Raw genomic sequence first — 22676 nt, 5'->3', positions numbered from 1 at the left:
CTTCACAGTAGGAAAATTTTCTAATACATTTCATAAATCTCTTACTATAACTCTCATAGATTTATATTAACCCTTCTTAATTTCCTAAATCTGATACCATCTGATTTAACTTACCTGCAAAGAGAATAAAAGATAACCAAATTTTAGAAAAGATTAAGTTCAAGTAAAGAATTTTATGTCCTATATCATTTCAAATTCAGTTATATTTAAAGTTCACCATATCTTATCCTACCTAACCCCTATATATGCTGACCATGACTGGTGAGGAAGCCATTTTCACGGTAGCTGGTAAAGTAGTAGTTCCAGCTGATACTGCCACAGTTTTTACAACAGTAGTCCCTGCAGTAACACTCAATACCGTAGGAACAGAAGGAGGGATCTTCTGTGTGGCAGCAGCTGCAGCTGCCAGAGCTGCCATTCCACTCATCTGAGGACTGCTACCCACCACCTAGAAACGTGAAAGAAGACTAGGTGTGACATTTTCAAATTTGACTTTTGAGATTATTTTATGCTGAAATTTTTAAATTGTATTCCTACAGATATGTTCCTCCCCAACAAAAGCCAATTAAATTCCTACACACCGTGGCTTGAGAACTTGGCGTTGGCACAACCATCCGTACACCAGTAGGCAATGAAGTGACAGTGAGAGGAGCTTTTCCTGCTTGGCTGGAGGGCCGGACAGTGACTACTGGGTTTCCTGTTGTAGCCTGAGGGCCAGTTACTTTAAGAACACCTGCTGAGAAGATAAGTTGTTCTTTCATTTAGTCCATCAATAACAAATTAATAAACATTAGTGCATACTTTGCTGGGAAATAAAGGAATCTTATTTCTGATTGTGCAATCTATACACACTTTATTTGGAGCTAACTATTCTAATGCTATCAAAGATAACCCAAAACTCTGTTGACAGATACAAAACATTTATTATTCAATTTGTGCTAAATGCTATTAGTTTTAAAATCTTTGAAACTTTGGTCTTGCTTTTCCCATTATAATGGAAATTTTTCCATTTCTATTTCTCTATATTTGTTCATATTTCTCAGTACAAAAAAAAGGCATATGATTCTGATAGAAAACTATTGTGGTATAAGAAAAGGTAAGCAATTTCTTGGCTTTTTCATCCTTCCTGTGGCTGATTATGGTTCAGTTTAAAACCCGTCTTCTATTAACATTATAATAATTTCTTTATGAATTGGATTTGCCTACCCAACTTACTTACCTTGAGTCCTAGTCATGGTGGGAATGGAAATAGAACTTCCAGGTACTGTTGGCAAAACCTGAATAGGATTAGTTGCTGGGGGAGTCACAGAACTTTGAGGGAAAAGTGTGATGCCCATTTGTGTAAGGGGCTGTATAGTAGGAGCTATGGTAGCTGGGGCAGGACTTTTGGGAGGGTTGGCCGGCATAGAAGGAATTGGATTAATTATTGGTGAAGTGGCGGCTGCTGCAGGAGGAATATCATATTTCTGAAGTTGCAGAAGGTAGCTGTCAGCTGTTGGCACTGATCCCCAGCTCACCTCTAAGGAGTTAGTATTTGCTCGAACAAGATGTACCCGAGATGGAGCTGAGGGTTTTTCTGTAAGGTACAAAAAATAGCAGATTGTAAGAAAAAACTCTGTCCCAGGCATGATTAACATAACTTTGACCCTCTTAAGCTGCTTGGTTTACCTGTCTCCAAGTACCAGAGGTCCTTACAGCAAACCTGGTTATTCCAGGCTTTTCGGTAGCCATCCCTTCCACTCCATATGTAGAGTCGGGTATTAATGGCAACAGCACAATGACCAGCCCGAGCACGGGGAATATTATCTTCCAACATATCCATCAGGATAGTCTCCCATGCCATAGTATCTGGAGGGAAGAAAAGAAATAAAAGAGAAATAAAAAAAATAAATAAAAAATAAAACCAGTTTTAAACACAACTTAAGAAAAAATAAATGGGCAAGAGAAATGGCTTTTGCTGCTCAGTTTATGCCATACCTAGATTAAGGCATGCCAGTGTATTAGTGCACTTCCACTCCTTTTCATGTGTGGCTACTTTGACATCGTCCATGACAAGAGGTACCCAGCCACCAAAGACATACATTCTAGGGACAAAAGGAGAGAAGATGTAGAAAAAATGAAAGTCTATTTAGCACTCTAGTTTCTGAAATAAATCTTCTTATATAGATAAGGGTGCTTGAAATGCGCCAAAAATGACTGACTTCTAATCCCATACTAAATATCTATTGGCTATAACATTGAAAAATTACTTTATTCCCTTTTGCCTCAGCCACTTAGTTTGCAAAATGGGAATAACATAAAATTGTGAGAAAATTTATTTCCTAGAATAGTGCCTGAGACATTGAAGGTATTTATTAAATACTTGCTGACAATATATACAAAGTGCTTTGCAAAAAATAGCTTTAGAAATGTCAGCTATTATTATTTATTCCTCCAAATTTACAAAATTCTCTTATGAATGGCTGATTTTTCCCTTGAAGACATTGTTCCTTCAATATTCATCATTTCCCTATTTTTCTAAACATGAAAGTAATAATGCATAACCACTCCTCTTTCTCTTTATGGATGACAAATTAAAGAATTTAAATCTATTCTTAAATCTTTTATTTTTGAATTTCAAATGAACATTCTAAGCCAAGCTTTTCTCTCCAGGTTTTAATTTATTTTTTGTATTATGCTCTACCAACCAAATTTCTTATTGAATTTAAACTAAGACAATATTAAGGAAAGACAGTAAGTGGGAATAATCAACTGACTTGTTTCCTATGGTAGTAGCAGAGTGAAGACTTCGAGGAAGAGGAGCCACTCCACTAAGATTGGGTTTATTCCACATCAGAGTCTCTATAAAAATATAATAAAAAAAATAAAAAATTCAGCAACTTCTATGAAGATGTTCTTTTTTGTTATGTTTTTCCATTTTCAAAAGACTAATGACATCACAAAATGTGAACAACTGAGGCAGTTGCATAAAATTGTCAGTCTCACTGTTTTTCCCAAGTTTATTGACAGCATAAAAATATAGATGAACCAACAAAAGTCTATGATACGATACACTGAATCAATTTCAGTATCTGTCCAAAGTCTAAGAACTCCTTGAAGTTAGCAGGGAAATTTTGTAAAAAACATTTCTCACACTGTGTAAGAAAATGTAATGAAATCTAAGAAATGATTTTAGAAAAACCCAGATGATATGAAAACATGTGAGCAAAACCAAAAGAATGTTCAACACCACTAACTTACAACAAAACAAAACAAACTGAAATACCTACGAGTCCTCATCAATGCAGCAACTAATTAAATCTCTAGAGTTATCTTTGGTGAAAGAAGCATGCTTCTTATTAGCAAAAGTGACATACATATATTGTGGAAGAAAGAATGAGATTTCAAACATGGTCTCTAGATCATTCCAAAAGCAAATGGACAATAACAGGGCTAGACATTTTATCCAATATAATCCAAAATAGAAAATAATGCCAAAAGTAAAGCAAATTTATACTAAGTCCTAAAATTCATTTAGTACCTACAACACTATAAGAAACAAAGTCATTATGGAATAAAATACAATTTCCCAATCTTGGAATCCCTAAATTTCTCTCCTTCAAGATTTAAGGTCTAAATCACATAATTTGCTGAGGCCTTAAAAGCCTGCACTATAGTAGTGTTCTCTGATAATAAAGATTTCTGCAAGAAAACAGAAACAAAATTATCTTCTGAGCTGATATGGAAAGAGGCTGAAATACACTGAGATCTAAGGGGTCCAAGGAAATCTGAATTAGAATGAAATCAGTAAGTGAGCAAAAAATGTTATCAGGAGAAGAAATGGCTGAAAATACCAGATATCAAAAGAAAATCTGAAGACTTGAAACAAATCAAATGGAACTCAAATGAAGATTTAAGACAACCCTAAATAACTCTCTTTTGTACAAGCAGATCACAAGTATTACTGCACATAATATCAGCCTTTTTCAAGATAAGTATTCTTTTTCCCTTTCTAAAAAAATTACTATTTATAAAAAGCAATGCATACCTGTAAGAATAAAAAAAAAGGATTACTATGGTGATTTAGGAACAAAATACCTATGAAAACTTATTAATTAGGGGGAAAATGACTCATTCTCATAAAGAGAATTTTAACTATAAAAAGTCATGAATGTTTAATTTTTAAAAAATCACTTTTGGCTTTCTATTTCATTATAAGGATATGAATAAACTACCTTTTTAAACCTAAGTATCAATAATAGTTATTCTTTGGTGATTATTTGTGATTTTAGTTTAGATTAATTATTTAATTAAATTCAGTTTTTAAGCGTATTTACATGCTACAAAGCAGGAACTACTAAATACTGGTGATGTGAAATGTTCTAAGAAGAATCTGAATAAATTTTAAAATAGCTAAGCATTAGTGTTTAACGTCTGAATATCACTTTACATATTTCATTTGATCTTTATAAACAAGATTGTATTTAGCAAATTCAGATTGACTTGCCCAGAATCTAATCTATTTCAATTATAGTCTTATTGACCTCAAATTCATGTACTCATTCCCCCATCTAATCATTTCTACATTTCACAAAGAAATAAATAAAAGATAACCCATATAGGTGCTCCTCCCTAATCTGAATAATTAACTTCCTAACATCAATTTTATTTCTTCAAAGATAGATAGATTAGGTTAGGAGAAGGAAGGAAGGGCAATATTTATCATGGCAGGTGTGTTACCATTACAGGGACTGATGAACTTTTTGTCATTTGTGACGAGTGACATTTAGAAAAACCTCTTTTGTTTATAGCAAAAAGGAATGGCAAACATTTTCATAAATTTATTTCCCTAATGTCAGCTCTAAGGATATCACAAAATAAAAGTACTTTCAATAGTGAAATATCTAAGAAATTTTGTTTTATATGTCTTTGTGAAAAACTTTTCCATTTCTAATAATCAACCAGTGAATTTTATTTAAAAAAAAATTCACCAAAAATTGGTATCATATCATGCTCAATTTCAATCCAAATAGTCACAAAACTGTTATCAAAAACCATTTTTAGAAGATTATACTTATTTTTTAATATACTATCTGAGCATTGTTGTGTAATGGTAGAGGGGGAATAATAATTAAATATATATTTAAGATTAGTAAATAAAGCAAGAAGCAGTTTGTACTGGGAAGGAAATTTTTTAAAAAAAGGAATGACAATGATATCTAAGTTACTTAATTTAATTCACTCACTTCTCAAAATGGTGACAAATCGCTGAATGAAATACATTAAATCATATCACTTTTATCTTCTCTTAAGCAGTATTCAAAAATCTAGGCAGAATTCATTTAGAGCAAGCAGTATAAACATTTCCTTTGAGACAAAGTTCAATAACCTCCAACGGTTATTCCATTCTATAAGCATTCTTTGTTGTTTTAGTTATGTGGTTCTTTGAGATCCCATCTGGGAGTTCCTTGGCAAAAATACTGGAATGGTTTGCCATTCATTTGTCCAGTTCACTTTTTTACAGATGGGGAAATTGAGACAGGCTACTATGTCTGATGATGGATTTGAACCAAGAAGTCTTCCTGATTTCAAATCTAGTACTTTACGTACCACCTGCATTGACAAGAATTAACTGAAAAACATAACTGAGATAATAGAACTCTCACTTATCAAGTAAGAAGTTCCAAGAAAGCCCCAAAGCAGTTTCTAGGTAGAATACTTTATTAACTGTAGCTGACATACTCTCTTATTCTTAAGCATCTTACCAATATCTAGGATCCAAAGATCACCCAATCTACAGCCACTCATTCCCCCATAAATAACCAGCTTGGATTTTTTCTTGTCCTTTTCTGTATAAACTATGGCTGTGTGGGATTCGCGGGGTGGGGGCAAGACCCCATAGGTAATAGGGATGTCCCAAGCCACCGCACCCGAATCTGGGCGTAACTCCAGGATGTAGAGATCATTCAGGTACCTAAAAGACACAAAATATGGAGGTTAAAATAAAAAGAAAAGAGGAAAGAGACAGAAGAAGCCATATTAAATTCCAAATTATTTCTTGATCAGTAATATGAAATGCATTTAGATTCTAGATATTCCATTAAAGATTTCTGAACCAAAGTAAAATCTTTTAAAGCAAGTATTTAAGATATTTTATGGGGAATAAGTTTCATGTCAAAACGTAGCTAGTTATTTCTTTGTTCTTTGCTTCTGAACATAGAGTGATTGAACTCCATCTATACATTGTATAATTCTTATCCCCTAGAAATACTAATCTCTATAATTCACAAGTTACAAAAATAAGGGAAAAAATCTCTTTTATCAGGAGTATGAAATATATTCCTATATACCCAAAGTTAAGATTTTATTATAGAATTTAAAACAAAAGTCTTAGCTATAATTTATCTTAATCTATAGGAAATCCAAATTTCCTCACAAGGCCATAGTCTCTCCCACTAAGATTTAAGAGTTCAGAACTGAATATAAAGGCACCTGACCTTGGAATGTTATTCTTGGGATCTTCACTGTCGTTAGCCAGACCTCCAAAGAGGTAACATTTGTTACCCACAAGAGAGAAACTATGTCCAAGCCGGGGACAAGGAGGGGGCCCATTCTTAGGTGTCTTTGCTTTGAGCCTCTTCCATTCCCATCTGCTTGCCTATAGTCAAAAATCAAGAAATATCAATTAACTTCCTAAACATAAATATGAAAACAGGGACAAAATATAGGTACTTTACATTAATTAAGATGAAGAGATCAAAATGTTACAGAAAAATCAAATTCCTAATCAGGATTTCTTTCCCACATTTTTTCCTCAAAGTACTAATATGTATAAACTAAAATGTAGTTCTCTTAAATATAATCTCTTTCAATTATCCAGAGCACACTGGTAAGTTAAAATTCTTAGTCTTAGGGGGAATAAAGTTATAACTTGCTTTGCTTATTTCCATACTACTTAAAAAAAAGAGTTGATCTTACAAAATAAAATAATTACCTGTAGTTCATATAGATCATTGCTATACTTTCCATATTCTACCATCCCACCAAAGACTAGAAGGCGAGTTCCATCACACACAAAACCATAGGCTGCACATCCTGGCGGAATATCTCCTCGAACGGCAGGGATAAACCATTGATTAGTAGCTAAAAACAAAAACAAGAAATAAAAGTATCAATCCTGAAACCTGTCAAAATTTGACTACAGTTACCCTCTCTACATCAAGACTTTGTATATTGAGGTTTCTATATGTAACTGATTGGCATAAGAGTTAAATGGAGAGTTTTGTGAAGTAGAAAAAGCCTATAACCAAATTTTACAATATAATACAGTAAACCTTTCATTTTTTTTTAAAGGAAAAAAATTAAGATTTCTTGGTTTGAACGGAGAGCCAAAAATTTTTACTTCATTCCCAAAGATATGGAAGCGCTAACTGTCTATTCAGTCAATACATATTTATTAAACACCTATTATGTGTAAGACAATATGCTAAGTTGTGGGAATACAAAAAAATGTGTCCTGGACTTTACAATCTAAAAAAGACAACTACTGAGCTACATATAAAATAAATAAAAAATTCTTTTTACAGCTATACTTAGATGAAGTATACATTGTATAAGTATACGTAACATACACACATATCTATATACACTGGCCATTTAGGAAAAATATTTTCATTTTTTTATCTGCATTCTTTCATATCTGACAACGTTTTTTACTTATACAACTCTATTTCCCCCTTTATTCTGAAACACTTTCTCTAATAAATTTTTTATGTATAAAGATTCCAATTCCAATTATTTTCTGGTATTTACACTGCAATTTTGAGAATCCTTTCTAGAAATGGAGGTATATTCTTTAACTAAAACTCATCCGAAGGCCAACAGGAATTTTGAAAATGTACAACAAAAAGTCAGAGTACATTTTACTCCTTATTCTTTACTCTCTTCACTTAAGCAACATTTCCTTTTATAATAGCCACATTATAAAGATTATAACGTCATTCTCTCCTTTCTCAAGAAACAAGAGTACATACTCTTCTGATATAGAAACAGATATCAATTAGATAATTTCTCTAAATTATCCTGGCCATTAATTCTACTTCTCTATTGCTTCTTTCCTAAATTGTTTTTATTCTGCATCCTAAAATGAGTTGTACATTTCTTCTGCTTCTGTTACTTCTAAGGTTATACAGTTTTAAAGAAATATATTAAATATAATATATAAATACACACACATATACATATTTATTTACACAGGGTATCAAAAATTTCACAACTTCGTTTGCAAGCTTAACATAAATCATTTAACTTTTATAATATCCATCTGTTCTTCCATCTTTTGTCCCCTTAATCTACTATTATATTTGTCATACCTCAACTATGATATGATCTATGAGATCCCTCAACTATGGATTACTATCACTATATTCTTATTCACAACTAAAAATTAGACAAAGACCTAGACTGTATACTCTACCGAAATGTTACACAACCTCAACTGAGACCTCAATGTCACATCTGGAAGTTTTTCAATAAAGATCAAATTAATCAAAAAGATCCTACATTGATCACACAATTATATAATTAGTATCAGATCTTTTCTAGACTATTTAAGATCTATATTATTTAGAAATTTAAAAATGACAATCAAATAAATATTCAAATGAAAATACCTGTAAGTTTTCTACATAGTATTGTGTTAATTAAATGCCATTTGAGATTTTCTTGGCAAACTAAATTTATGGGCAAGAAAAATTTTCAAGAAGTGAACAATTTCCCTGAATTCTGTTTGGTTTAACTCAATCTAGATTTCTGTATTTGATTTAAATCGGACAATACAGAAAGATAGTAACTGGCCATAAATCCATATCACACAAAAGTTGTCAAGAGATATTAAAAATTTAAATTTGAAAGAAAGAATTAAGGGAAATATGTTCATTAACTTCAGATATTCAAAGTATGAATATTCTAATTAGTTTAATCCAGTTCCATAGGGCAGAACAACTAACATGGACAAAAGTGATCCCTTTGAATTGACTTTATTTTGCTTATTATGATCATGATGACATTTCAGGCACTTTACAATTGTTTCATTTAATCCTCACTACTGTAAGTGGTGGGTACCATTATTATTCCTCCTCTGTACAACATAGATGAGGAAACTTAAAACACTTGCCCAGGTATACACAATAAGAATTTGAAACTGAACTTAACTGTTCTTGAATCCAGCTCAGTATTCTATTATCCTTGAACTTATGGGCAAAATGGAAGAAGAGAAATATTAAGCACTGGAAGTTGGGTTGGAATTGATAGTTGGGAATGATTATTTCTTGTAATCAGGTGTGCTAATAAAACAACTACAAAATGAGGGATTAGAGTGCAATAGTTAGATCTCAAAATTCATTTTCCTGAATTGCACAGAGACAAAAGAAAAACATACCATTTCACTTAGGGAAATAAGAAAGAAAAGAGACATTGGGTAGAAAGAAAGAATTAAGAATTAGGCAAAACAAACATAAAATATTATAGCTATTTTTGAGCTGATAAAGGATGAAAAAAATTGAGGACTGCACAAACAAGTGATAATATATTAATGTCAAGATACTGCCTTATCAAAAGAAACAAATAAACTTGGGAAAACTTGCGTGAAATGATGTCAAATGAAATAAAAATAGGATACAATTTATAAAATGATAGTAAAGACAATTTTCAAAAAAGGCACACACACACAGAATCATGAATTCAAAAAGATAAATTTTTAAATACTGGGTTCTAAAATTTCCTTAGGTAAAAGTATACAATGTAAAAATAAATTACTCTGTCACTATGAAATGTCAGAATGAAATGTCAGAAATCTCCCCAGACTCCATATGCTGGAAGAATATTTAACAAAAATTCCTGGAAATCTAGAATGCAGTCTTTAAAAAATTAGAAATTAAATTAACACTTTACAAAGGCACGTAGGTTGCTATGATTATAGCACTGGGCCTAGAGTGTGAAAGTTCTGAATTAGACATCAACAAACATTTACAACACGTAGTAAAATTAGGATAATCAAAAACAACTTAAAAGAGCAAGGAAAAAAATGAAGAGGATCAGGTAAAATTTTGATTACAGAAAAATTTAAAGTTTTTGCATAAAATTTTACATAGAAAAAGTTTTATTAGTTAAAGCTAAAGAAAAATTTTTATTCCCCCACCCTCTCTCTCTCTAACAAATTAAAATTTCTAAGAATGAATCATTTTTCAATAAGTAAATGTTCAAAAATAAATGGTTATTTTTCAAAGGAAATCCAAGCTATTATTAGTCATAAAAATATTCCACTTCTCCTGATTATCACCTCACAACCAACATATTGGCAGTTATGCAAAAAGAACTCCAAGTTTACAGTGTCAATAACTATTTTTACATTCAAGAGAAAACTATGTGCAACCATGCCTTAGCTGCTAAATTGTACAAACTCTCAACATTAATATCCACCAGCCATTTAACAACCCCCTATTCCAACATATCTCTACCCCAATGATATAGAAGAAAAAGAACATGTTCAAAATTTATTTACAGCAAAAATGTAGGCACAACAAATCTAAAGAGAATTCTTATCAAGTAGCACATAACTAAACAAGTGAAGTATTACTGCATCATAAAAAATTAAGTGTTTCAAAGAAACCAAGTTTTGTATTTTTTGGAATAGAATTAGCTTATTTATAAACAGAATGGGATATCTATTACTGTGATTACCAAGTCAAATTCAAGGATTGGTGATAAAGTATGCTACCCATTTCATGATAGAAACGAAGAATTAAAAAAACGATGCACACTAAAACATACTAATTGGCTATATTATATATATTTGAAATAACAAATTAGGGTTTTTTATAATGCAATTTATTTTAAAATGAAAAGCAAAAAAGATATTTTTTTCTTTTTAAAAAAGAAAGAATAGTCTGAGTTCTTCTCCTTTTCCTATTTCCCTTGATGTAAACTCTATCTTTTAACTTTATAAGAACTCATTAATACTACAAAAACTTTATTTTAATAGTTAAAATCTTTCTAGATCCAATGCATGCTTTTCTTTCTTCAACATACAGTTACTGTATAAATCAAAAACTGTTTTACTTATGCTGGTATATGCCCAATGCCTATACATAGCATGTTCAATAAATACTTGTTTGTTGCAAAGTTTGAAATTTGTAACAATATTTTTAAAAAAACTTTAAACTACCCAACTATTACTTATTAATTACTTTTTACCCTTTTTAAATTCAACTTGTCTAAAATGTTCTTTTTCTATAATTTTTAAAAATTTCTTAAAATTATTAATGAGTTATAGATATCTGAATAAACTAAGAGGTACTATTGTTTGTAGGGTTGAAATAAAAATCTGGTTGCAAAGTAAAGATTAATATGAGTTTTGATTAGATTTTTATTAAATATTAGATTTATTTGATCTCTGTTTTTAAGAAAGTCTGAATTTTTAAAAGATTTTGTTCTGAGTTCTTAGGATACTATGTTCAATACTTTTAATATGAATTTTTAGAAGTAAAAAAAAGTACTGATAGTTTACATAGAAAGTATTTTCATTTTTTAAATATAAAAGCACCCTCAAATATAAAACATACTATTGTAACACGGAAATGTTTTGAATTTTTTAAAAATTAAGTTTTGTTTTTAAAAATTTCTGGTATATTTAAAATGATTGTATATGTATAATCTATAGAAGACTGCTGTTTTCAGGAGAAAAGTTAATGTAAGAAGAGAGAAAAAAATCTGCCACAAAAGTCTTAGAAAAATAAATGCTTAAAACTATTTTTACATGTAATTAGAAAAATACTATTGAGGAAAATAAGGTTTTTAATGTTTGTAACAGGCCTTCAAAAACTATATTTGAATCACTTTTTTTTTCTTTTGGGTTGCCAGATAAAAGTGCTTAAAATTTGTTTTTAACACATAGATTTCATAAGCATATGAACTGGGATGGGAAAAGTGTTTAGACTTAAGTGGAGTAAATTTTTATTATGTTTGATTCGTACGTCAGTGTCAAATTGACGATTTATTTTTTCCAAAAAGTTTTAAAATTTTATTTACAAACATACTGAAGGGTTATACGTTTAAGTATAAGGGAAAAATATGAAACTATTCTGATAATACATTTCAGATTGTCTGTGAGGTCTTAATTTGGTATTAGAATAAATAGCAAAAACAAGTTGTTTTTTTAAGTAGCATTTTTTAATGTTTTAAAAAAACAACTTCCTTCAGTAATGAAAACTTTTTGTTAAATTATATTTTGTTATATTATTTTATTAATATTCCTTTCTTACATTTATATTTTGGGTTTATGTTAAAATAGTTGTGGAAAGAGCAGAAATTAATTTTTTTACTTACCCGTATTATATACGTGCAGTTCATCTACAATGCCTTCGTTACCACCACCGAAAACTACTATCAGTTCTTTAATTGAAACAGCGCGATGCCCATGACGAGGTCGGGGTACAGGTCCAGACCAACCCACTACACGTTTCCAGCGCGGTTGCAGAAATAGAGATGACGGCACCGAGGCCATGAGAACTGAATAAAAAAACGAGGAGAAATTTTTTTTTTTTAATTTTTGTCATCTATAAATCTAAGCACTCTTTTTAAAACTATACCCCAAATAGACCTTACACGGCGGCCTGAAACGACATGGAGGCCGCCATTTTAGGAATTCATCCCCTTTCTTCACTCATTAAGTATTCCTTACTGTTTATATTGACTGCACCGCCAGTTCCAATAATGTTTCCGAATTTCAATCTTGTGAAAGTGAAAAACTCCCCTAAAACCTGGCTATCACTATCTTAATCCTCCTCTTCAAAATCTCGAGAAAGGAACCGTGGAAGGCGCCATATTCTACCGGTTCCCTCTTTCTCTCAGACGATGCCACCGGAAATGAAACATTTTGTAGTTCCGCTTCCGTTCAGGAAGCTACTATCTTACTTATTTTCTCCGAACGTTTCTCAAAGAAACAAATAACAAAAACATAATTCTTCTAGTGTTCCCGATTGCTCTAATTTTTTCTTCTTCTCTGTTATTTTTATTTACAAAATTCCACATTACGAGAGCCTGATTTTTAATAAATTACGGATTTTGGGAATTTCATTTTTCACAAAGGCTGAAACAATTTAAGAGTTAAAATTATCTTGAATGTCATACAATAATTCAATATACTTTGAAATGAAAAATTATGTTCAAAGAACCAATGCCTATATCTTTTTAATAGTTATATAAAAGAAAAGAAAATGACTACTCAACTTGACGTTGAATGTTACTTTGAAGGTCCAATAACCTTGATCATAGAAAGTGATCCACAGAAAGTTCCAAATCTATTGCTGAGGGAACAAAGTCCGTGAAAACTGAAGTATAGTTGCCGTGTATAATGATCTCCTGGTTCTGTTCATTTCCCTTAACATACGTTCATGTAAGTCCAGGCTTCTCTAAAATCAGCCTCCTGATGGTTTTTTATAGAGCAATAATATTCCATAACCTTCATATAACATAACTTATTCAGCCATTCTCCATTTTATTGCCATCCATTTAGTTTCCATTTTTTTGTCACGACAAAGAGGGTTGTCAGAAATATTTTTGCACATGTAAGTCCCTTTCCCTCCTTTGGAATGTCTAACCCTGCTGAATTCAAGGGTATGCAGAGTTTAGTAACTGCAAAACTAACAATGTTCCAGTTTTCCCACATTCCCTCCAACATTCATTATCTTTTCCTGAGAGATGTGAGGTGACATCTTAGTTATTTTAGTTCGTATTTTTCTTTGTCTATGACCAAATACCATCTGCGTGCTGAGTGATACCGACGAGGTTCCTTTAAGATTCCTTTCTTTCTGATTCCCAATCCTTAATTACTTAATGTAATTACTTTTTGATTCACAAATCCTGGTCCCTTTGAATTCTAATAGAAGATCCGAGCCTATCCCAGCCCCCATCGGGATTTGCACCAACTGGGGGGTACACCCAAAGGCCCCTCTAGCTAAATCTCCCTTTATAAAAGGGCCTCGCTGGGACCCTCTTTTTGCACAAGTCCCAAATGTGGCAACCTTACGCTTGCGTCAGCACTTTCTGTCCACTGGACCTTATCTCTACCTTCGCCTGTTTCCTTAACTATGCTTTAACCTTGCTTCCAAACCCAATAATAAACTTCTTTTTTATCAATCTAGCTTTTCCAGCGGAGAAATGCTTTTACTGGGGACTCATACGGCCACTAGACTTCATTTAACTCAGTATTCTTGCACGGAATCCAGGGGGTTGCAGGAGACCTCTATTTGACTCTCTATATCCTCTATATCCTCTATATCCCAACCTGCCACTAGACCTCAATTAAACCCTAATTTCATTTAGGTACCCCATATCTAAACCTCTGCACAGAGTATTATATAAACTGAATGTAAATCAAAGCATAATGTTTAAGTTTTTTTCTTTGCTTTTTTCTCTTTTGGTTTTTCACTTTAATATTGATTTTTCTTTAACAACATAACGAATATGAAAATGTTTAACAAGATTATATCAGATTACTTTTCTTAAAATTGTAATATATTGTAACTTTTTACTTGTTCAAAATTTATTTATTTATTTTTATTTATTGTTGCTGTTTTTCATACCATTTTCTTTTCAAAGTTATGAAAGATAGAAAACTATTATTTATTCACAGTTCCCATGATTTTTAATATATTGAAGATCTTGGTCAGGAAAATATTGCACTTTCAGATGAACCACAAATCTGAACTGTTTTATTTTATTTAATACACAGTAGCTACAGGAGATTCAGAGAATAAATCTCATCTTTCAATAGGGATTGAGCTATGTTTTAGATAGGCATTGAAATTCTTTTTCATTTCATTTCTAAGTCACAAATAGGAAAAATAACAAAATATCATATTATATCAATAATATTTAAGAATAATAACAATTAAGAATAATAAGACACTCTGTATACAGAGTGGTGTATATAGGAGTAGAGATTGAAATTATACAATTCCTAGGTTTAAATGTATAGCAACAGTGGGCTTATATCTGAAAGAGATCATAAAGAAGGGAAAGGGATCTGTATGTGCACGAATGTTTGTGGCAGCCCTCTTTGTAGTAGCCAGAAACTGGAAACTGAGTAGATGCCCATCAATTGAAGAATGGCTGAATAAATTGTGGTATGTAAATATTATGGAATATTATTGTTCGGTAAAAAATGACCATCAGGATGGTTTCAGAAAGGCCTGGAGAGACTTACATGAACTGATGCTGAGTGAAATAAGCAGGAGATCATTATGTACTTCAACAACAGTACTATATGATGACCAATTCTGATGGACATGGCCATCCTCAGCAATGAGATGAACCAAATCAGTTTCAATGGAGCAGTAATGAACTAACCAGCTATGCCCAGGGAAAAAACTCTGGGAGATGACTAAGAACCATTACATTGATTTCCCAATCCCTATATTTTTGCCTGTCTGCATTTTGGATTTCCTTCACAATATATCAGCTTCCAATTCTTTTTGTACAGCAAAGCAACTGTTTGGTCATATATACTTATTGTGTATCTAATTTATACTCTAATATATTTAACATCTACTGGTCATCCTGCCATCTAGAGGAGGGGGTAGAGGGAAGAAGGGGGAAAAATTTGAACAAAAGTTTGGCAGTTGTCAATGTTGTAAAATTACCCATATATATAACTTGTAAATAAAAAGCTATGAAATTACAAAAAATACAGTATTATGACTATTTCTAGAAAAACCCTACTAAAAAAATGTGTAGCAACAGTTATTTTTGAAATAAGCAATTCTTTTTAATCAGTTTCTCAACTGGTGAATGCTCTATTTTAAGTCTTTATTAAAAAAAAAACTAATAAAGACAGATAAGAGACCTGGAGAATTTCTTTTTTAATGGGATGAAAGCCTAAAAGCAATAATTCATCTCTCAAGGTTGTGAGACTCTTGTGAGACTCTACCTTTTATCTCATCAGAAGATGAATTCTTATATAGGATTTTAAAATGAGTAATGACATAATAAAAGCTGCTTTAAAGAAAGCTTAATGGATTACTTTAGTAAGGATACTGAAGATATATCCTATGGAATTATTACATTATTTTATTATGAGTGGTTGTGACATCAAATGTAATTTAGGGATAGAAATAGGACAAAATGAGAAAAATAATGTCTACATATAATAATTTCAAACTGTATGTTTTATTTATTTCAACATAATATATGTCAGCAGATAGGTGGTTTGGTGGATATAGTACTAGCTTGATCTGCATTCATTACAATCCATTTGACCATGGGCAAACTTCTGCATGTTTCAGTTTCATTTATAAACAGACCTGAAAAAAGAAATGGCAAACCATTCACTTATTTTTGTTAAAAAAAATGTGATATATGTCATGGATAACAAATGTGACAAGAAACTAATCACTTTTTATTTTAATCCTCTAAGGCAAATGTTATTCTTGTCCCCATTTTATGGTTGAGAAAACAGACAAATAGATAGTAAAATAAACTTTCCCAAGGTTTATATGTAGTAAGTATCTGAGGCTGGATTTTAGTTTATAATGCATCTGGTTTTTTGAATAATAAAATATTTTTAAATTGAAATTTAGGTGGAGGAAATTTATCTTTTTTAATTTCAGAAATAGATTTTTTATTTAAAATATGTAATAATGGATATACATTATCAATAATTGCTTTTCTTGAGTATATTTGTTGTTTAAATTGTTTATTTTCACTATACACATTTTTAATTCTTAAAGAAAAAAGTTACAGAAAGTTAAGAAAAGTTAAAGAAAAAAGGGCACAGAAACACGAGGCATACACAGTAAAAGTTTGCTTCTGAGTCCATCTAAGTGATATAAAAATTAATGAATATTCATGTCTTAAAAGTTGGTGGGTTTTCCAGATTTTTGAATTCAATAGTATTGTATCGAGTTTCATAGATGTGTTATAAACCCTCGCAACTCTGAAAACAAATACCTTCCGTGTTCTCTTGTTCAGGCGGCAGGTTCATCCAATTGTCCAGATACATGGATTCCTGGGCACAGTAGAAATTGGAAATTTCAGGACATTTCATGGTATTTTCATAAATAGGAGCTGAGTCTTCTTTTAGGTGATGTGTTTTTGTCAATGAATCTGTCGCCTTTGTACGATGATCCTTGTGATTATACATATTCTTCAGAAATGATTTTGTTTTACGACGGGGCTGGTATTTGTAATCCGGATTCTCTGCCTTGTGTTTATCTCGCAATCTTTTGGCTTCGTCAATGAACGGTCGCTTCTCGCTGTCTGATAGCAGCTTCCAAGTAACCCCTAATTGCTTACTAATTTCCGAATTATGCATTTTGGGGTTTTGTAGAGCCACTTTTCGCCGTTGACTTTGTGACCATATCATGAAAGCATTCATGGGTCGCTTTACCCGACTCGAACCATTTTCCAAGTTATTTTTCGCTGTTTCACTCATCCCAAAATCACCTTCCACAAAAGGATTTTGTACTTCAACATTCAAAAAGCTACACATAGCTAAGTCTTGCACTTGTACCACGAAAAGAAAAGAAAATTAAATATAAAGTTTTTTAAAAATTTATTTTCAGTGTAAACTGTAAATTGTTTTGCAGCTTTCTATTCAGCTTTCCTCTTTCAATCTTTATGTCCCACATCCAAAAAATACAGATTTTATTAATACTGCTTAACTCCACCCCTAAAAGATCCAACCCAATTTTAAACTCATTGGTTGATAACTGTCTTTATTCGTGTCTTAATATTTATAGAAATGCACAAATAAAAGCAACTTAAATCCTTTGAAAAAAAAATCTTATATTTTATAAAAGTTTGTATTTATCATTAAATTCCTTAAAAGATGAAGGCATAAGCCTTCAAAATAAAAAAAAAAAACTTTAAAAATAATTTTTACACCACTAAAAAAACTAAATACAAATGAATAAGAACATTTATAAATATTGGAATCTCAAAAAAACTTCATCTTCTTATGACAAATTAAAATGTTTTTAACTCAGTATTTGACATGTTAAATGTCAACTCTTTAACATGATTTATTCATTCGTAGCTTTTTATATACAAAGCATATGAATTGGGTAATTTTTCAGCATTGATCCTTGCAAAACCTTCTGTTCCAACTTTTCCCCTCCTTCTTTTTGCCCCTTCCCCTAGATAATAGACTAATACATGTTAAATATTTTAATACATGATTTAAACATTTTCTTTGTGAACTTTAAATTTTATTCTGAGTAGAAAAATAAGCATTTATTAAATAAAAATAATCTACATATGTCACAAAACTTATGATACTCTATAATTAACTTTTCAAAATTCTACTTTTTTCAATTCTGTCTGAAGCTCCTATTAATATTAGTCATTATACTATATTGCCTCCTTATTCTATGAAAATTATTATTTAAAAAACAAACATACTAAATTAAAAAAAATCTCTGTGAAAAGAATGTACAATAAAACAAATGTGAACACCCACATTTAAATGAAAATACTTCAATTCCTTTATGTCAAAACATAAAATCAACATAAATTTTCTTCTTTATTGTACATATTTTTTAAATTACTTAAAGAAAATTTAATTATAATTCCAATCTAAGCATTTTTGCTAATATACAGTACAAATAAATCTTGATAACCTGAGTGGAACTCCTGATATTTTTGGTTTCAACTAATAGTAAATTGTTATTTTTATTCCATATAGGTTTTTACTACTTTAAATGTAAGTTGTAAGAAATTGTAGTTTTTTTCAAAATTATTAGATTTATAATTTCTCTCATTTGAAAATCTAGAATGTTTTCTTCAAAATTAAAATTTTTTTTTCTTTAAAAGAGAACTTTGTTCTGATAAAATTTATTTTATCTTCTTTATGAATACTCTATTACCACAGACTCTTATCCTTTAATCTTTAACTCCTTCTAACTTTGTCAAACATTTTCCTAACTTTTCTTTATTCTTTTTAATACCTCTTTTTTGGTGTAATGTATAGAGTGATGGACCTGGATTGAAAAAGCTACAATTTCCTATATTATTCACACCTTAGCTAGAGTGATTCTGCTGGGCAAGTTACTCTTAATTCTGTTTATCTCTATTTTATCATTTATAAAATGAACAGGAGAAAGAGATGGCAAACCTATTAAAAAAATCTTAGAATCTCAGAGTCAAAACTTTACGAAAATGAACCAAAAAATCTTACTTTTAGCAATTTAGATCATTTAAAAATGATATGAATACAAATAAATACAATGAATGATATAAACACAAATGAATTGTCATATTTGTATTTTTTCTGATATCTCTATTCAGTGTTTGAATATTTATCAATTGAATTTTTAAAAATAAATATTTTTATATAGTTTAGAAAATGAGATCCTATATCAGAAAAGTTTTCCTCTACTTGTCTGCATTGGGTTGATGTGTAAATTTTCTTATGTAGTGAAAGAAAATGTACTGTCTCATTTTATCATGAATTCTAATAGGTAATTTCTTACAAGTGTCCTTAAGTTGCTAAATATGTAATACTATAAGTTTAAGCTATATATTCATACAATGCTAGAAAGGGAAAACAAGTACATTATACTTGTCTTGCATGCTTAAAGGGAATTGCAAATTATGCTATTACTAACCCATCGACAATTGTCCTCTCTTGATAAAATTTGTTCCAGGAGTTTTCATTTTAGATCTATTAAATCTACTATGAGTTTTGTTTTCTCTTATACTTATTTCTTTTTGTTATTGCTGGTGCTATTTTTGACAGAATATATAATGAAAATGATTAAATTTTCAATCTTGATTTTTAAAAAACAAATTATTTTAAGGAAAATTTCATTCCTATGCTTTTCTTGTATTTTTTAAAATGTAGAAATGGGTAATGGGTATTATATTTCAAGATGCTGTTTCTGTATGTTATTATAAGAATACTATTGAATTTATAACTACATTCAGTTATGCTTACTGTTTTTCTGATAGTTAGCCCTTCATTCTTGGTAAATAAATTCTTGGTATAACAGTCCTGATCACAGTATGTAATTTCTGTGATGTGTTGCTAGTCTTCTTGCTAATAGTTTTATTTAAATTGTCTTGTACTAATATTTATTATGGAAATTGATCTAAGTTTTAATTTTCTCTTTTTTAATTTTTGAGAAGAAACTTGACCATATTCTTTCATAATAAATATTGAGTACGATTTTTTGGCCCCAATTAATTTTGTTTTTTTCCTTTGGGAGTTGGTTTGTTCCAATTTATATTTTCAAAAATAGGGATGTTTAAGTATTAAATTTCCTGTTTTTTTTTAATTTGGGCAAATTGATTTTTATAAATATTTATATATTTCATTTAGATAGTTTTTTCAAAATATTGAGTGAATTGCAAATTGTTTTAAATTTCATTAATTGTGAATTACTTTTAAATTTTAGATGTAGGTAAATACATCCTTCTTTCTCTTTTTCCATTTTGTTAATTGAAGATGTTCAATTTATTAGCTTTCAAGATTTTTTTGTTTTTGTTGCATGCTCAGTTCCTTAATAGCTTTTAAAAATGTGCCATATAGGTATTTTGTTACTTGATATTTAGTCACTTTTAGTTCTCTTCAACTCCAGTTCCATTATTTTTAGGAAAGACTGGAATTTTTTCTCCAGCTTATTTTTGAAGATAAGTAAATTGAGATAATCAGGGTAATGAGATTTATTATACAACTAAGCAGGGAATCTTCTGCAGTCCCTATTTGTAGTGCCACCCAGTGGCCTCCTCTAGGATAGCATACTGCAGATTTTTAATGGTCTTTTCACTGAAGATATTTTGTAAATTCCTTTTGGCTTTTGTTTTCATGCTTCATGTTTTCTTTCAAACTGTTGACCTAATAAGTATTTATTTTCTCTTATTTTTTTGTCCTTTTTTCCGTTAGTTTAAGATGTTTTCTTTTTTGGTCTTTAAGTAGAGAATTATTCTTTATTTACTCCCTATTATAAAATCAACTTGAAAAAAGAACTCTGGAGAATAAAAAGTAGCCTTAAGTTTTGTTTACATTTATACTATGATCTTTCCTTTTTGTTAAGCAAATTCTACTTAGCATTTCCTTTCCTTTCAGTAAAGTAATAACCCAATTTTATCAAATAGCAGTAAGCCTTATTTTTCAGCAATACTTTGAATAGCTTCATCAAGCTTTTATTTCTGCAGTTGTGATTTTCAAAAAATCTGAGTAACCAATACCAATCCTCCCTTATAGTAAATTTAGCGGTGAATAAATTTTTCCTTTTTTTCACTCTAATGCTTTTCTTCTCCCCTCTGAAATAACTTGACAGATGCCTAGAACAAGGCTGGATTCGCAAAGCTTATTTAAAAAGATATTTGGATTAAGCAGAAAACACTATATTTAAAATTTCTCCACTTTAATATTCAAACTCTTAAAGTCTTCTTTTGGAGATATATAAGTGAGGGATTAATTGTGGAGAAACAAAAGTACAAATAGAAGGTTTGAACTAGATTCCAGAAAGATCCACATTTTTAGGACTGGGGACAGAAAAACCCTAACCCTAAATATAGACTCAATATAGACTAAAAGAGATGAGACAAACTAATAAAGTAAATGTCGAAGAATATACTACATAGGATAAAAATATTAAGAATGGCTCTTAAATTATGTAATTTAGAAAAAACAAAATGGATTTGAGGTTTAAGGCTCAGCACTGAGTCGCATTAAAAAAGTTATTATCACTAAATCTATTGTAACTTGCATGAAATCCATTTTCTTTGCCTCAATTTCTGCAATGGGGAAAATAAAAAAAAAATCTTTTAATGATTTTAAGAATGTTTAATTACATTTTTTTCCATCAACATAGTTGTCTAAGAAGAGAAGAAACTCATGATGTAGAATTCTTTGGGAGAAGATAAAATATTTAAGAAAAAATTTAAAACTTTTCAAGATCTAACAGAAAGTGAACTTTCATCATTATTCAGCAGATAGGCAATAATTTTTCCCCCAAAAGAGAAACCAGTAAGAGATTCTTGATATGATAACAAAAAGAAATTGTTGGGTGAAAATTACCACTTGCTAGAAAGATGGCATAAACATGAACTTTTACGAGAATTCAAAAGAGATATGACAAAACTATCAAGCAGGAAGTTGAAAATAAATGCATTTCTAAGAAAGATCTATTTTTCAAGGGTTTCAAACCTAATCCTAACCTTAACAACCACATTGTTTTAAAAATGACATGTAAAGGAAAATGTAAAGGATGGAATAGGAAAAATTCTGTTTGTTAGCAGCTGAACTGATCATGATTAGAACCACCTTACTAATAATAGGGTATCTTTTAGGTTAGGGTTAGGCTATAGCCTTGGAGTTTGGAATTCAAAGTAGGTCTCACACTAGTTGTCATCTCTTTTTCTGTTTTCTCATCTGTAAATCAGATCTGGCACATCACTTGCAGTATATCAAATATTATCACTTGGATTGCAGTAACAAAATACTGAGAAGGAAAATATATTTGGTATTAACATGAAGAAACTGGCTCTACAAGAACAAAAAAAAAAATCTTAACTTGTAATGACTTCCCCAATATCTGCTACACTAACCCAATAGTTTTAGAGAAATTATATGATATTCCTTTCACTTTGAAAACTTTTAGCTTGAAAAAATCTACGATTTCAAGCAACATAAT

General features: G+C 30.6%; 2 protein-coding genes across 2 annotated transcripts in view; both read right to left on the bottom strand.

Moving 5' to 3' along the window:
* The window catches only part of LOC127542575 (host cell factor 1-like), a 30728-nt gene extending 17866 nt beyond the window's left edge, over nucleotides 1–12862 (bottom strand). The window contains exons 1-11 of the mRNA XM_051968305.1: nucleotides 12719–12862; nucleotides 12364–12546; nucleotides 6974–7122; nucleotides 6477–6637; nucleotides 5745–5953; nucleotides 2757–2841; nucleotides 1978–2084; nucleotides 1669–1848; nucleotides 1220–1576; nucleotides 582–736; nucleotides 254–448 (exon numbers count right to left, since the gene is read on the bottom strand). Coding sequence (XP_051824265.1) covers nucleotides 254–448; nucleotides 582–736; nucleotides 1220–1576; nucleotides 1669–1848; nucleotides 1978–2084; nucleotides 2757–2841; nucleotides 5745–5953; nucleotides 6477–6637; nucleotides 6974–7122; nucleotides 12364–12541 — 1776 coding nt within the window. The 5' untranslated portion in view covers nucleotides 12542–12546; nucleotides 12719–12862. The remainder of the gene's footprint in view (nucleotides 1–253; nucleotides 449–581; nucleotides 737–1219; nucleotides 1577–1668; nucleotides 1849–1977; nucleotides 2085–2756; nucleotides 2842–5744; nucleotides 5954–6476; nucleotides 6638–6973; nucleotides 7123–12363; nucleotides 12547–12718) is intronic.
* Nucleotides 12863–16261: 3399 nt separating this feature from the next.
* On the bottom strand, nucleotides 16262–17527 carry LOC127542753 (sex-determining region Y protein-like). The gene is given in 3 exon segments (XM_051968522.1): nucleotides 16262–16302; nucleotides 16305–16340; nucleotides 16987–17527. Coding segments are annotated over 3 exon segments (618 nt in total).
* Between the last annotated feature and the right edge of the window lie 5149 nt (nucleotides 17528–22676).

This window comes from Antechinus flavipes, chromosome X, assembly GCF_016432865.1.
Source record: "Antechinus flavipes isolate AdamAnt ecotype Samford, QLD, Australia chromosome X, AdamAnt_v2, whole genome shotgun sequence".
NCBI classification, from domain to species: domain Eukaryota; kingdom Metazoa; phylum Chordata; class Mammalia; order Dasyuromorphia; family Dasyuridae; genus Antechinus; species Antechinus flavipes.
Note: the sequence above shows the minus strand (reverse complement) of the source record. Positions and strands in the feature narration are given on the sequence as shown.